General features: G+C 55.2%; 1 protein-coding gene across 3 annotated transcripts in view; it reads left to right on the forward strand.

Moving 5' to 3' along the window:
- WIPI2 (WD repeat domain, phosphoinositide interacting 2) overlaps positions 1-7331 on the forward strand; it is a 31930-nt gene extending 24599 nt beyond the window's left edge. For 2 of the 3 annotated variants that reach the window (XM_065893658.1, XM_065893660.1), the window contains exons 7-12: positions 687-757; positions 2421-2528; positions 3537-3701; positions 4745-4852; positions 5669-5799; positions 6725-7331. In XM_065893658.1, coding sequence (XP_065749730.1) covers positions 687-757; positions 2421-2528; positions 3537-3701; positions 4745-4852; positions 5669-5799; positions 6725-6837 — 696 coding nt within the window. In that variant the 3' untranslated portion in view covers positions 6838-7331. The remainder of the gene's footprint in view (positions 1-686; positions 758-2420; positions 2529-3536; positions 3702-4744; positions 4853-5668; positions 5800-6724) is intronic. The other variant, XM_065893659.1, reaches the window with a different exon arrangement.
- The last annotated feature ends 5782 nt before the right edge of the window (positions 7332-13113 follow it).

Genomic DNA, 13113 nt, shown 5'->3' on the forward strand with positions numbered 1-13113 from the left:
CTGCCCCATGTGATGTGCTGCAGCTCCCGGTTTAGTCCTCCCCGTTTAGTCAGATTTTCTTGTGTCCTGGGTGTAGACCTTTTCTTGGTGTAGGTCTTCCATTTTGTAAGTTTGGCTTCATTCCTTTTTAGGCAATTAAGCAACATTTCCAGGTATTCAGTTGTTAATCAGCCCTTGATCAGTGGCTCCGCTTAAAGGAGGGGCCTCCAAGCAATGCTTAAGGGTGTTTTTGTTTTTTTGTTTTGGGGGGTTTTTTTGGCCACACCACGCAGCTTGTGGGATCTTAGTTCCCTGACCAGGGATCGAACTCAGGTCCACGGCAGTGAAAGCTCCGAGTCTTAACTGTGGACTGCCAGGGAATTCCCGGGGTGGGTTTTTAATAGTTTAAACCTCGGATGGCTTAGGGAAAATAGAACTACTGTATCCCCGCTTTGACCTCAAGGCCCTTAGTGTTCAGAAGAAGTAGTGAGTTAAAGTGGGTTGGCGTCATATTATCGTGTGAACGGTGGAACAGGGCGTGCTCTGGTGAGGGCCTGTCAAGTGTGAAGGGGGTGCAGGGGCCCCCGAGGCCCCCTGGCCCTGGGCAGCTGTCATCACTCCGTCCACTAAGGTCTGATGTGCAGGAAATACAAACCTGATGCTACCCAGCTAAAATTCCTTTTTCTTTCCTTCTTTCCCTATCACAGGGGACCGTGATTAGGGTATTTTCCATTCCAGAAGGACAAAAACTCTTCGAGTTCCGGAGAGGAGTGAAGAGGTAAAGTACATAAATCTCCGAAATGGATTCTGGAGCTTCAGTTCAGATTTCACTTTTATACTCTCTTGGAAACTCAAACACTGGGGGTCCCAGTTCAGTGACCAGCATCTTCAGCCCAGCTGAGTGGTCAGGTGGGGTTTGGAAGTCTTGTCGTGGGAGGTTAGAGGGACATTTTTATCAGAGCAAACTGGGTTTTGTTTGTCCATGATTCCCCCGAACACAGAGCGGTGGCCGGATGGCCCGGGGTTGTGAAAGGATGAGCTCGGGCGGGGCGAGTGCAGCCGGGGGCTCCTGACCTGGTCAGCAGCTCTCCTCCCCTCAGGCTCTGCTCTGAAACCTGTAACCAGCGCCCCCGGCTCCCCAGCACTCCGGCAGATAGCTTTGGCCCTTATAGTAGTTTCCTTCTTTCTAAAGAAACACCAAGCCACAGTCAGCGCGCGGCGCTCCGTCCGCTTCCCCACCTGCAGGACCGGTCTCCTCGGACTGGGGACCACCCTTCTCCAGGTCCCTCCCACCGGCAATGCTTGCTTGGCCTTCAGTGCCACACACAGCAGGGCCGGCCTCTCCCCGTGCGGCCCCACCCGGGTCACCATCCAGCCTCGCGCTCGCCTTGGGCTCTGCTCTTGTCCCTGGGCTCCGTCCTTCAGACTTGAGCCCCGCCTGTCGTTCTTTGAAGATGGGAGTATCGTGGGAGCTGTTTGGAGCCTCTCAGGGTCGTCTTCTTGCCCCTGGGATTGGCTCCAGACCCCGAAAGGCCTTGGATTTCAAGGCCTCCCAGCATCCTTCCTTTCCAGCTGTGGTTGGTTTCCCTTCCCCGTCGCTCCCAGCTCCTCAGGAGAGGAACCTCTGTCTCCATGGAGGTCATGGCTGTGACCTGCCGACTCCTTAACCTCTGGGTCTGTTGAGTGTCCCTGGGGAGGCCTTTCCCGCGGAAATAGCATTTCCCCCCGAGCTCCTGGAGCTCCTTCCACTAAACTTCTCAGTCCCCTGCTTGCGGTGAACTGAGCTCCTGCTCCACCTCCCTCCGGGCGCCACTGAGGCAAAGATCATATCCTGAGCCTTAGCACAACGCTGGGTGTGTCGTGAGCTCCCGTGAAAATGTACTGAATTGAATAAAGCCCCTTGACTGTTGACAGGGCTGAATACATCTTGTATTTCTAGGGTTACGAGGAAAGGTAGGTTTGTTTGGTGGCTTTGGGATTTTAACAGTGATTTTTAAGGTAAACTGTAGAGTCTTAGTTTATCGAAAGTTTGCTTTTAAACATGATCAACGTTGCCAGTTTACCCTGTTCCGTGTTAAGAGTTGCTATATCTCAATTCTGGGGTTCTTTTACTAAGCTTAGTGCTGTAAAGCCAGCCTCGTTCAGCTGAAAATGGTTTAGTGAAGTCCTGATTCCCTCAGGTACGTGAAATCTCAAAGAGTTAACCACATAAGGATCTATTAAAGGGTTACTCGTACTGGATGTCACCTTTCAGACATTCTGCTTCCTTGAACACATGTTTTGGGGGGGTGACTAGAAAGGAATAAGAAAGATACCAGTAGCCCCACATGTGCCTGTCACGGGGCCCTTCCTTCGCTGTGACTTTCGTGAAGTCCCCGGGGGCACTGCTGGTTGCACTCTGTGCCCAGAAAACAGTGTGACTCGGGCCTCCCTCGCCCCAGGTGTGTGAGCATCTGCTCCCTGGCCTTCAGCACGGACGGCGTGTTCCTGTCCACCTCCAGCAACACGGAGACTGTGCACATCTTCAAGCTCGAGACTGTGAAAGAAAAGTGAGTCTCAGAGGTGCATTTGTTCAGGTAACGCAGAGCGGTTCGTCCGCCGACTGGGTGGACACGTGAGCGCTGTCCTGCTGGCTCCAGATTGAGCAGCGCCACGTCCGGGCTCAGCAGCGGGGCAGGTGGAGTATGGAGTGCATGGTGGGCGGCCCGGGGGCCCGTGAGGCCCCAAGGGCGGTCCCCTCAGCGCCTCTTCCCACAGCCCTTGTGAGAGGGCTGCCCTGGGAGGGGTGCTTGCCCCCCTGCTGCACAGAGGCCGTTTCCATCTGCGAAGCAGTTGGTTTGAACTACGCATTGCTGCGGTGGGCGTGCAGTAGGATCAGTGTTGTTTGTTTATAGTGTGTCTTACCCTAAGGAACGCTTGGGATGACTTACAAGCATGCATACGAGATGGATAACAGCAGAGATGGGCTACGGTTTGGGATGACTTACAAGCATGCATACGAGATGGATAACAGCAGAGATGGGCTACGGTTTAGGATGACTTACAGGCATGCATACGAGATGGATAACAGCAGAGATGGGCTACAGTTTGGGATGACTTAAAGCATGCATACGAGATGGATAACAGCAGAGATGGGCTACGGTTTGGGATGACTTAAAGCATGCATACGAGATGGATAACAGCAGAGATGGGCCGCGGGGAAGTAGCAGTTGGGGTTTGTACAGCTGAGGTCTCTGGAGACGCCCCGTTAGAAAGATTGGGGCGGGGGATTCTGGATTTGGCCCTCGTGTCCTCACATAGGCTACAGAGCAGGGAGTTAATCGTTTGCCATCATCTAAGGTGGCCACTAGGGAGGGGCCTCAGGGCCCCTCGGAGGACACGCTCTGTAATGTCCCCAGGGTCCCGAGAGGTCATGGCTTCCTGTGCCCCCTCTTCCCTGAAGTCTGGGAAATTTCTCTTGAGTTTGGGGGCTGATCCTTGCCTCGGTGAGACTGGGACGTGGTCGTTCTCAGTGAAGGGCCCGGCCTTGTATGTCTGACAGCGTTTCCTCCTTCCAGGCCTCAGGAGGAGCCCACCACCTGGACCGGCTACTTCGGGAAGGTGCTCATGGCGTCCACCAGCTACTTGCCCTCCCAAGTGACAGAAATGTTCAACCAGGGCAGAGCCTTTGCCACAGTCCGCCTGCCTTTCTGTGGCCACAAGAACATCTGTGCGCTGGCCACGTGAGTAGAGTGGGCGCCGCCTCTGGGCCCACCCCCATCCCCCGCGCATCCAGCTGGGAGCCAGGTCGCGGGGCACCGGGGACTGTGGCCGTGTGGCGCCAGGATAACCTGCAAACTTAGACCTTGGATTTAGGCAAGAGTCACAGGAGCGGGGCGGGGAATCGTAAGGTGGGCCTGTGCTGTTTGTGGACCCTGGTGCTGTCTCTGCGGTGTCTGATCCTCACATCTTCCTCTCTCTGTTCTTGTTGAGAACGTTTAGAAAAACATCATTAGGTCAAGACCACGTGAGAGCGCCGGTATTTAACCCTTGGTCCTCCAGCGCCAGCGCCTCACGAGGTTCAAGGCCCCCGTGTAAGCTGAGTCAGCTGCAGGACGCACAGGGCCTCTCTGCCTCACGGTGATAGTCCAAGTACAGCCATGCAAGGAAAGATTGGGGCTGCCCTGGTGGCGCAGTGGTTGAGAGTCCGCCTGCCGATGCAGGGGACGCGGGTTCGTGCCCCGGTCCGGGAAGATCCCACATGCCGCGGAGCGGCTGGGCCCGTGAGCCATGGCCGCTGAGCCTGCGCGTCCGGAGCCTGTGCTCCGCAGCGGGAGAGGCCACAACAGCGAGAGGCCCGCGTACCGCAAAAAAAAAAAAAAAGATTGTCTTGAAAATTCAGTGAGAGCACATCTGCACGATTCCGTGGATCTCAGAAACATTCTTCTACATCCTTTTTATCCACTTTGCATCGTTGAAATGTTTATGAAAATATCTACCGTTAGTAATCACAGAAACCCCGAAACTGATTTTGTTTCCACCTGTTCTCCTGTGGGCCTCAGTGTTTATTCACACCAAGTTCCCCCTGGCCTTGGTGTTACGGCCTCAGGCAGCACAGCAGAAGCGATCCTTATTCTCGTACACGTGGACAGTGTCGAGTTCATGAAACTACATCTGCTCGTTTCGGGCAGGGGGTTCTTCCCTGGCCAGGCTGAAAGCGGCTAGTTTAATGAGAACTTTGTGAAAGCTTCAGTCTTAGAATTCGGTTGCTTTTTATTCTCACTAGAATCCAGAAGATTCCCCGATTGCTGGTGGGAGCCTCGGACGGGTACTTGTACATGTACAATCTGGACCCCCAGGAGGGGGGAGAGTGCACCTTGATGAAACAGCACAAGTGAGTTGGCTGCACCTCGGCCACACCTCCTCCAAGTGGCCAGGCTGCTGCTGGGCGCCCGTTGGGGGTTTGCTCATTTCCCCGGAAGCCGGGGATGCAAAGGGACGTGTCCCAGTGCAGCCGCCTGTGCTGTGTGGGAGCTTCGCTCTGCCAGACAGAATTCCATGGGGATACGGACCCCGCTCTCCACGCCTCTGCCCATTTCCGGCTCAGCAGCCAGGCAGAGACAGGAGCGGCCGGTGCGCACTGTTCTCCCTGTGGAGGGGCCCATGGGCCCTCTTCCTTGGAACCGGCTCTGCTAAGGATGCAGCTCAGCATTGCGCACAAAAGGGATGGCCCCAGGGTGCTGTCCACAGCGTAGGGCACATTCTCTGAGAGCCTGCTGTCTCACTGAGATGCAGCTTTTCTCTTTGAAAAGAAGGAATTAATATCAGTCAGTTGGAAGGTAGTGCAGTTGGATTTTCTGTTTTTGCTTTTTTTCTTCAACAGTGATACCGTAATACCCTTACAGTCAGTGTGAACGTGGGGGTGATTTTGTTTTTTCCACAGTGTATTCTGTTTATGTTCAGTCTTTAAAACTGCGATGAGATTGCCTTCCTAGGTACAGCTTTTTTCATCAGACTCAGTGTGTAGAAATGCCCGTGAACAGACTCGGGGGGGCCACTCCACGGTCAGCGCGGTGTGATGAGCGTATGCGTGTTCCTCCTGCGAGGGGCCTTTGCCTTGTGGCTGCAGGTCCATCCCAGCTGGCCCACGGGCTGTGTTGTCCTCGTGCCCCTGCCTGTCCCTGCTGTCATTTTTTCTCTTCCCTTCCAGGTTGGACGGCAGCATGGAGACGACCAATGAGATCCTAGACTCCACGTCCCACGACTGCCCCTTGGTGACGCAGACGTACAGCACGGCCGTGGCCAAGGGTCCTCACGTGCCTTCGTCCCCAACGGCACTGGGTAAGGGCTGCGGACGGGCCTGGAAGGCAGATCAGGCCAGGCCCGTGGGTCTCATGCTTCCCGCTCTCGCTCTCACCAGGGCTGCCCGCCTGCCTCTTGCCGCGGGGACAGGGCAGGGGCGGGGGCAGGGGCGTTGAGACGGGCCAGCTGTTGTAAAGTGCGGTTGTCAAGGCCTCTCGAGGCTGAGTTCGTTTTCTCCATCTTTGAAGAAGCGGCAGTCCTCGTGGTTTTGGGTGCACGTGGATTGTTCCCCGCTTGCCGCCCCTCAGCCGAAAAGCTGCCCCGCACCCTCAGTCTTTACCCTCCCGGCTGTGGAATCACTCAGCGAGCAGGCCCTGCTGGGAGGGGGGTAGGACGGAGTGGGGAGGCCCTCGGGCAGACACGCGCGGCGGAGACCGGGGCGCCCTGTGAGCCGTCTCCCCCCAGGCCCACCGGGACCTCACCCGGATGGCGCTCTGGTTGCTCACGCTGCGATGTCCTTGCTCGCTGTTTTACTCTTAGAGGTGAAGGCCTCTTACTCACCAAGGCTGGTTTGCAGCCTGTGCACCAGGGCCCTGTTACCATGCCCGCTCCTTTCTGGCCTTCGCTCGCTGTTTTACTCTTAGAGGTGAAGGCCTCTTACGGTCAGGGGAGGCTGTGTCCCTGTCGCTGTCCTCAGCGTCCCCCCGCTCACCAAGGCTGGTTTGCAGCCTGTGCACCAGGGCCCTGTTACCATGCCCGCTCCTTTCTGGCCTTCATGGGTCTTGGAAGGTCAGTGACTTCCTCTTGAGGTGCCTGAGGCTGCAGGGAGCTTGCTGGTCAGGGGAGAGGCGAGAATTCCAAGCCCCGTGGGCTGTGAGCTCCCCGCTGGCCCAGTTCCCACCTCGGGTGTGGCCTCGAGGTCTCCGGCCCGTGGCCCGGCCTGAAGCGCCCGCTCTCTCCGCAGCCTATGCAGACGAGCTGGGCGCGGTGGGCGGCGCAGGCCTGGAGGACGAGGCCCGCGCCCTGCGGCTGGAGGACGACAGCGAGCAGCCTCCCATGATCCTCCGGACAGACTGACCGTGACCTGTGAGAACGCTGGCTGACAGAGGACTTTGCGTCATGCTGCTATGAACTTTGACCTGAGTTGGGGGAGAGAATGGCAGAGACTTCAAGAGGAAAAAAAAGATTGTAGCTGTAGTCTCGCTCCATACTGTCGAGAAATACATTGGTTTCACTTCAGTGGCTTTTAACCCTGCTTATGAATCTCAGCTTTCTGTCGGTTTTCTCATTTTGCCAAAAGTAACTGTTTGGTGAAGCCCTTGAAACTGCCTTGCTTTGCATGTGTTGATGTGCCGATGCAGCCTGGGGGAGCCAGAGCCACTCCCAAGCAGCCTGCAGGCGTTTGGCTTTTCAATCTGTACAGACTGAGGAGCGCCTGAGAAGGCAGCAGCGAGCAGAGCGGGTCAGGCGGGGCCGGGTGGCGACCTGGAGGGGGGGTCCCCTCTCCCTAGAGCCCCTCCGGGACCGTTTTCCCCGTTTTATTTTGTTAATTAAATTCTTTCCAAATTGGATTTTTCTGGGGTTTCTTCTGCGGTGGATTTTTGTTTCTGGTCTTGTTTTCCATGTGGGTGTTAGAAGAGAGAGGTTCTTCCCGACATTGAAAACCTTTTTCTCTGATAGCGCGTGAGCTTGAGAGACCGCCAAGGAACAACAGAGTGAGGGAAGGCCACGTAGGTAAATCATCTGGTCTTTGCTGTGATCTTCCTGTTGGACAACTGTGTGTGTGTTTTTTTGTTTTGTTTTTTTGCGGTACGCGGGCCTCTCACTGTTGTGGCCTCTCCCGTAGCGGAGCACAGGCTCCGGACGCCCAGGCTCAGCGGCCATGGCTCACGGGCCCAGCCACTCCGCGGCACGTGGGATCCTCCCGGACTAGGGCACGAACCCGCGTCCCCTGCATCGGCAGGTGGACTCTCAACCACTGCGCCACCAGGGAAGCCCCATGTGTGTGTTTTTGTGTTTGTTTTTTTAAGGAACGTTTGTAGCTGCTTCTTTGCCCATAAAGCACAGAGTGATTCAAATGTGATAGGCACCTGAATTGTGCTCTTAGCTCGAGCTCCATTGTCTGGGGGGGTCCTTCTTACCTGTGTCAGGAGGAGGTGAGAGGAAGCTGGCTGGAGACATCTTGCTTGCAGGGTGACCTGGGCTTGTCTGTTTCCGTCTTCAAAATTGATCAGCAAAAGTGATGAGAGATTGTGGTCACAAGCTCAGTGTTTGCTTGGCTTCCCTTCTCATTCTCATAGAATTTAAACAACCTCAAGTACCTCGAACTCTGCATTCCAAACCAAGACACGTAGTAGTTAAAGTTTTGAGGGGTTTTAAGAGGAGTTGGCGGCATGAAAGTGGGTTCTGGCTTCTTGGGGACGGTGACGGTTAAGGCTGGAAGCGGAAAAGCGACAGTGTCTGCCTTCCCTCTTCTTTGAACAGAGGAAGGGTCTGCGGTGTCCGTTCCGGGTTGTGTATATACCTGGGTTGTGGCGGTCGAGTGGCTCGTGACGGGGAAGCAGTTGTCAAGCTGACTGCCCCCTTGCAGTGCCCAGCTCCACGGTCAGTCCCCGGGCCTCAGGCTGCTCGTCGAGTGGTGGGCCCGGCGGAAGGGGTGCCCGGGGCGCACGGGACCGCGGCAGAAACCTGCAGAAACGCTCGTTGTGGCAGCGATGTGAAGTGCTACGTTAGAGGACAAGGTGGGAACATAGTCAGCTTTTCCCCAGAGCCTCTGTGCATCTGTCCTGGATCCCTGACTAAACAGGTAGCCCCGGCGATGGGTCTGGTACCCGGGCCCCTGCTGAGCCCTGAGCGAGGACAGAGGGGCCCGGCGGCCCCGTCCACCCGGCCTCGCCTGGAGCTCCGTCCCTCTCTGTCTCTCGAAGCAGGCTCGGCGTCCAGCTCCTTAGTGTCGGGGTGTCCGTGGCTGCTGTGATGCCCAGGAAGAGAGCAGCCTCCCTGTCACCTGGTCCCGGCCCTGCTGGTCGACTCCACGCTTGGGGTGATCGGGGGAGTCAGATCTGCTTCGCCGGGTTTCTCTTGTGAAAGGCACGTGGCTTCGTCGTTCTTTGGGGTCAGTCACCCCAGCAGACGGGGTCAGCGTCAGTTCCCCCCGCCGTGGGGCCCAGCTGGCCCAGGCACTGTCTTCTCGGACATGAGAGCTCTTTGCTCACCCGGGTCACTGTGACCCGCCGAGAGGGGGTCCGAGGATTCTTGGTTGAGAAGAACTGAAAGGATGGGTGGGTGTTTGCTGACCAGCCTCTGGAGGGGTGAGCGCCCCTGCACTTCCCTTTGCCTTTTCCATTGCCCAAGCATATCCCTTCCTCTGCTCCACGTGGGTCTGAGTCCCAGCGTCACCGGCCTGAGGCCCCCGCAGGAGGCTTGGACAGGAGGGCCAGAGGCCGCTGACTGGTGGACAGCAGGACTCTGCCAGGACGAGGGGGGACTCAGCCAGACCCAGCAGAGCACGTGTCCTGGTTGGCTGAACCCCCAAACTACACACCAGTGTTAATTTTTTATGTCATAGTTTTCCAAACTTAAGATTACTTGTCACTGCCAGGAAACTTGATGGACTTGGCGTGCATCGGGACCAGATCTTTTGTACTTTCTAAATGATGGGGCCAAGTGTCAGCTTGAACCTGGAGTTAAGGACTGAATTCAGCCCCCGATTCTACCACTGCTGGCGGTGGCACCTGGAGCCTCGGGCTCTGGACTGGACAGCGGGAGCCGTCCCTGCCTCACGGCTCTCGTGACGTGTAACTCGAAGTGGGCGCCCAGCCAGCATTGAAACAGAAACCCGTCTTACGGAACTGAACGCATCGTTTTCCTTCAGCTCTGGTTCCTGAGCACAAAGCCGGTGGGAATCGGTATAAACCACTTTCACACACCAGGTTCTGTGTGGTTCCCTTTCATCCCCTGGACGCCCAGAGCAGTGGGTGGACATGGGCATCGGTCTGGAGACTTGCCGAGTCTCGGACGCTAGCACCACCCATGTGACTGCAGTTCACCACCAGACCCTGGGGCCTGCGCTCTCGTCCCAGCACAAACCCCTTTCCGGCCAAGACAGGACATGAACTCCTGCCTTCCTGGTGTCGCCTGGAGCCTCCAGCCCTGCCCTCTGTCAGGGCTCCCAGCCCAGGAGTGGGCGACCGAGCTCTGCCTGTCCACGGGTTCGTTTGGGGAGGAGAGAAGAGAGAGAATCTCGTCTCCCCCACGGCCAACAGTGACCACGTGCTGAAGAGACGAGAAGTGCCCAGGTCCCTGCTTAGCAAAGGAGCACAGGACGGCCAGCAATGGGGTCATCTTCCCGGCCTGTTGCCAGCCGACAGCTGCTGTTCCAGTGATGCGCTGGCGCAAGGCTGCCCGTGAGCCATGCTCGGGGGTGGTGTTTGTCCCCCGACCCCCCAAAAAAATCTCTGTAGGTCCTCTTTTGCATGCAGGGAATGACAGGATCTCTGGTTTTAAATGTACATGTGAAACCGTAGGTAGCACAGCTGAAAATCCAAATACGTTCTTTTACAAGTGTACTTAATCATTCTTAAACTCAAGGTGGGTGGGCTGAAAACTTGGGCTTGGGTTTGGGTGTCAGAAATGTGAAAACAAAGTGCACGCAAGCCATTGGCATTTGGTTTGGGGGGACGCTTTACACAGGATTCTCTTCGTGAGTAACTTATTTCTTACTGAAAATATGTAATGATCGCCAATAGCCAAGCAGACAGATTTCACTTCTGTGTATTTTAGTTCTTACCCAGGTCAAAATCCTTGGCCCGTGTTGTACCTTTTTATTCTGTGGATTTTGTGAAGCACAAAAAACATTGGATTTGGAGGCGTGACCAGCCCTTAGCCTTCCCTAAGGTATCTGACCAGAAAAGTCTTTAATTTGGGAGAATTAAATCTTTTTGAAGCTCCGAGTTTAAAGAGACTGTTTTGATTCCTCAGCCCTGTATTTTCCTTCTTTACTGAGATGTAATTTAATTATTCCCTCTTACGTTTCCCTTATCGGTGAGCCTGTCGTATGCACTGCCAGTATGTATGGGGGGAGGGCGGGGTGTGTTTGTATGTGTGTGATTGTACGTGTCTAAGCCATGGTTGTGCTTACTGGTAACATTCCATACCACATTGGACCAGAAGCCCCATTAATGCTGGTAGCATTTTATAACTGCATTAAGAAATTAAAACCTAGGACTCCCCTGGTGGCACAGTGGTTAAGACCCCGCGCTCCCAATGCAGGGGGACCAGGTTCAGTCCCTGCTCAGGGAACTTTAGATCCCGCATGCAAGCCATAACTAAGACCCGGTGCGACCAAATAAATAAATAAATAAATATTTTTTTTAAAAAAGGCAAGAATGACTTGACTGTCATTCTTGGCTTTCAAAAAAAAAAAAACCTGTGTTGTTTGTTTTCATCGATTCATTGCCTACTCACAGGCCATACGGCTCATTTGTACCGTATTTAAACGCACTGTCACTCTTCTTAGAATATGATAGCGAAATAGCAGAATCCTGCAGCCCAGCTGAAATCTTACAAAGCCATTCGTCCAGAATTGATTTTTGTCCTTTGTGAAATAGGTTGTACGCTTCTTTCTACTGGAATTCTTGGCCTTATCTGAAAGATGAGGAAAAAAAACCCGAGTCTCACAGGGTGGTGGGATTAAGCAGGTATGTGCTCCTGATGTCCCTGAGGCAGCGTGACTGTTGGTGGAAATCATTAGCCTGTGAGTGATGGGGCGGAGACGAGATGAACCCGCTCTGCTCACGTCTGTGTTCTGATTAAAAGGGCTGGTTTGGTGGCTTCCTTTAGGAGCACATCCTTTTTTTTTTTTTTTTTTTTTTTTTAATTGTGGCCGTGCTGTGTGGTTTGCAGGATCTTAGTTCCCCGACCAGGGATTGAACCCGGGCCCTGGCAGTGGAAGCACGGAGTCCTGACCACTGGACCACCAGGGAAGTCCCTGGAGCAGATCCTTCTGTCACGGAATTGCTGTGTCACAAATCTCCCTCCAGGTTGGAGAATCCATTTCTTTTATATCAAAACCAAGAAACGTGGTGTGTCTGTGCAACTGAATAAGGCATGAGTGACACCAGCCCGGGAGGCTGAAAGGCCAGCTGCTCGTAGCTGCTGGAGTTGCGTCCGTGCCTGAGATCTTTGAGGCCGGCCCCCTCGTGGCCGCCATCCTCTTGGAGGAGACACCTGGGGCAGCCTTCTACTTCTTACGAGACTCCATGAGTCTTTCCTGATTTCCTCATGTGCTGATTTTAGTTCTTGTCGAAGGGAGAGCATTTGTGATTTTCTTCCTACTGTATTAAATTATTTTTTTAGAGGCTAAACACAAAGAGGTACCTGAGTTCCTTTAGAACAGCCAGGTGTTTTCCTCAAGTGACTGTGAAGGCGGATGACGGGGGGGTGGGGGGAGAAGGGCGCCCTTTTCCTCCCTGGAGGAGGTCCCGTTGCCCCCACTGTCCACCTCCCCCGATGGAGTTAACGCCTCATCCCCGCGGGCTCGGGCTGGTCGGGGGGTGGGGGTCACACTGCCATCTGCACACAGCTGGGAGCTGGGCCTGTGGGGAATAGAGCACCTGGCATAACAAGGCGAAGTGCGTCCTAAGCAGAGGGTGTTATAAACTCCAACCACCGTCTTTTGAGATGGTGCCCTTGGGATGCTCTGTTCAAACCAGCTTTTCAGAGACAGAGCTCTAGAACAAGCCCTTCAGTAAAATCAAGTGAGTTTTAAACCAGAAGCTCTTGGCAGGTCCCCTGCCCGTGTCATCACTGCTGTCCCTGCGGCAGTGGGGAATAACAACCGGGCGGCTCTCAAACAGCCGCGCTTCCGCCCACGTGCAGTCCCGGGGGATGCTGGTCACTGTCTTCTCCCAGCCCGTTCTCGCTCGTCGCGCTCATCGCGTGGCCTCCCGGGAGGCGGTGCGAGGACAGGTGGGCGTTGCCACCAGCTGGGTTCGGTGAGGGCGCGGGGATCTGGAGGCTGTGACCTCTCGGGGGGGAACAGCCAGTGCGGGAAGCAAAAGGAGCGATGCTGCTGTGGGCAGGTCCCTGCCACCTGTGCTTTCCAAGGGAACCTGCTTCTGCGTCCCTTCCCTTCCGCCAGGCCCGGGCAGCGTCACAGGAGGGGAAACGTGTGTCCTTATCCTGCGTGTTTGGGGCTCGGCTGCGCCCCCGTGTGTTTAGGGGTCCCGCAGCCTCGCAGTTCCCCCCTCGGCCCGCTCCGTTCACCTGCGAGGGCAGAGTTCTCTAGTTCTGCAGTTGCTGTGCTCTTTTCCAAATAAAAAGTGTGAATATATTTGAAACTATGAAAATCTT

Source organism: Phocoena phocoena, chromosome 15 (genome assembly GCF_963924675.1).
Source record: "Phocoena phocoena chromosome 15, mPhoPho1.1, whole genome shotgun sequence".
Classification (NCBI taxonomy): Eukaryota; Metazoa; Chordata; class Mammalia; order Artiodactyla; family Phocoenidae; genus Phocoena; species Phocoena phocoena.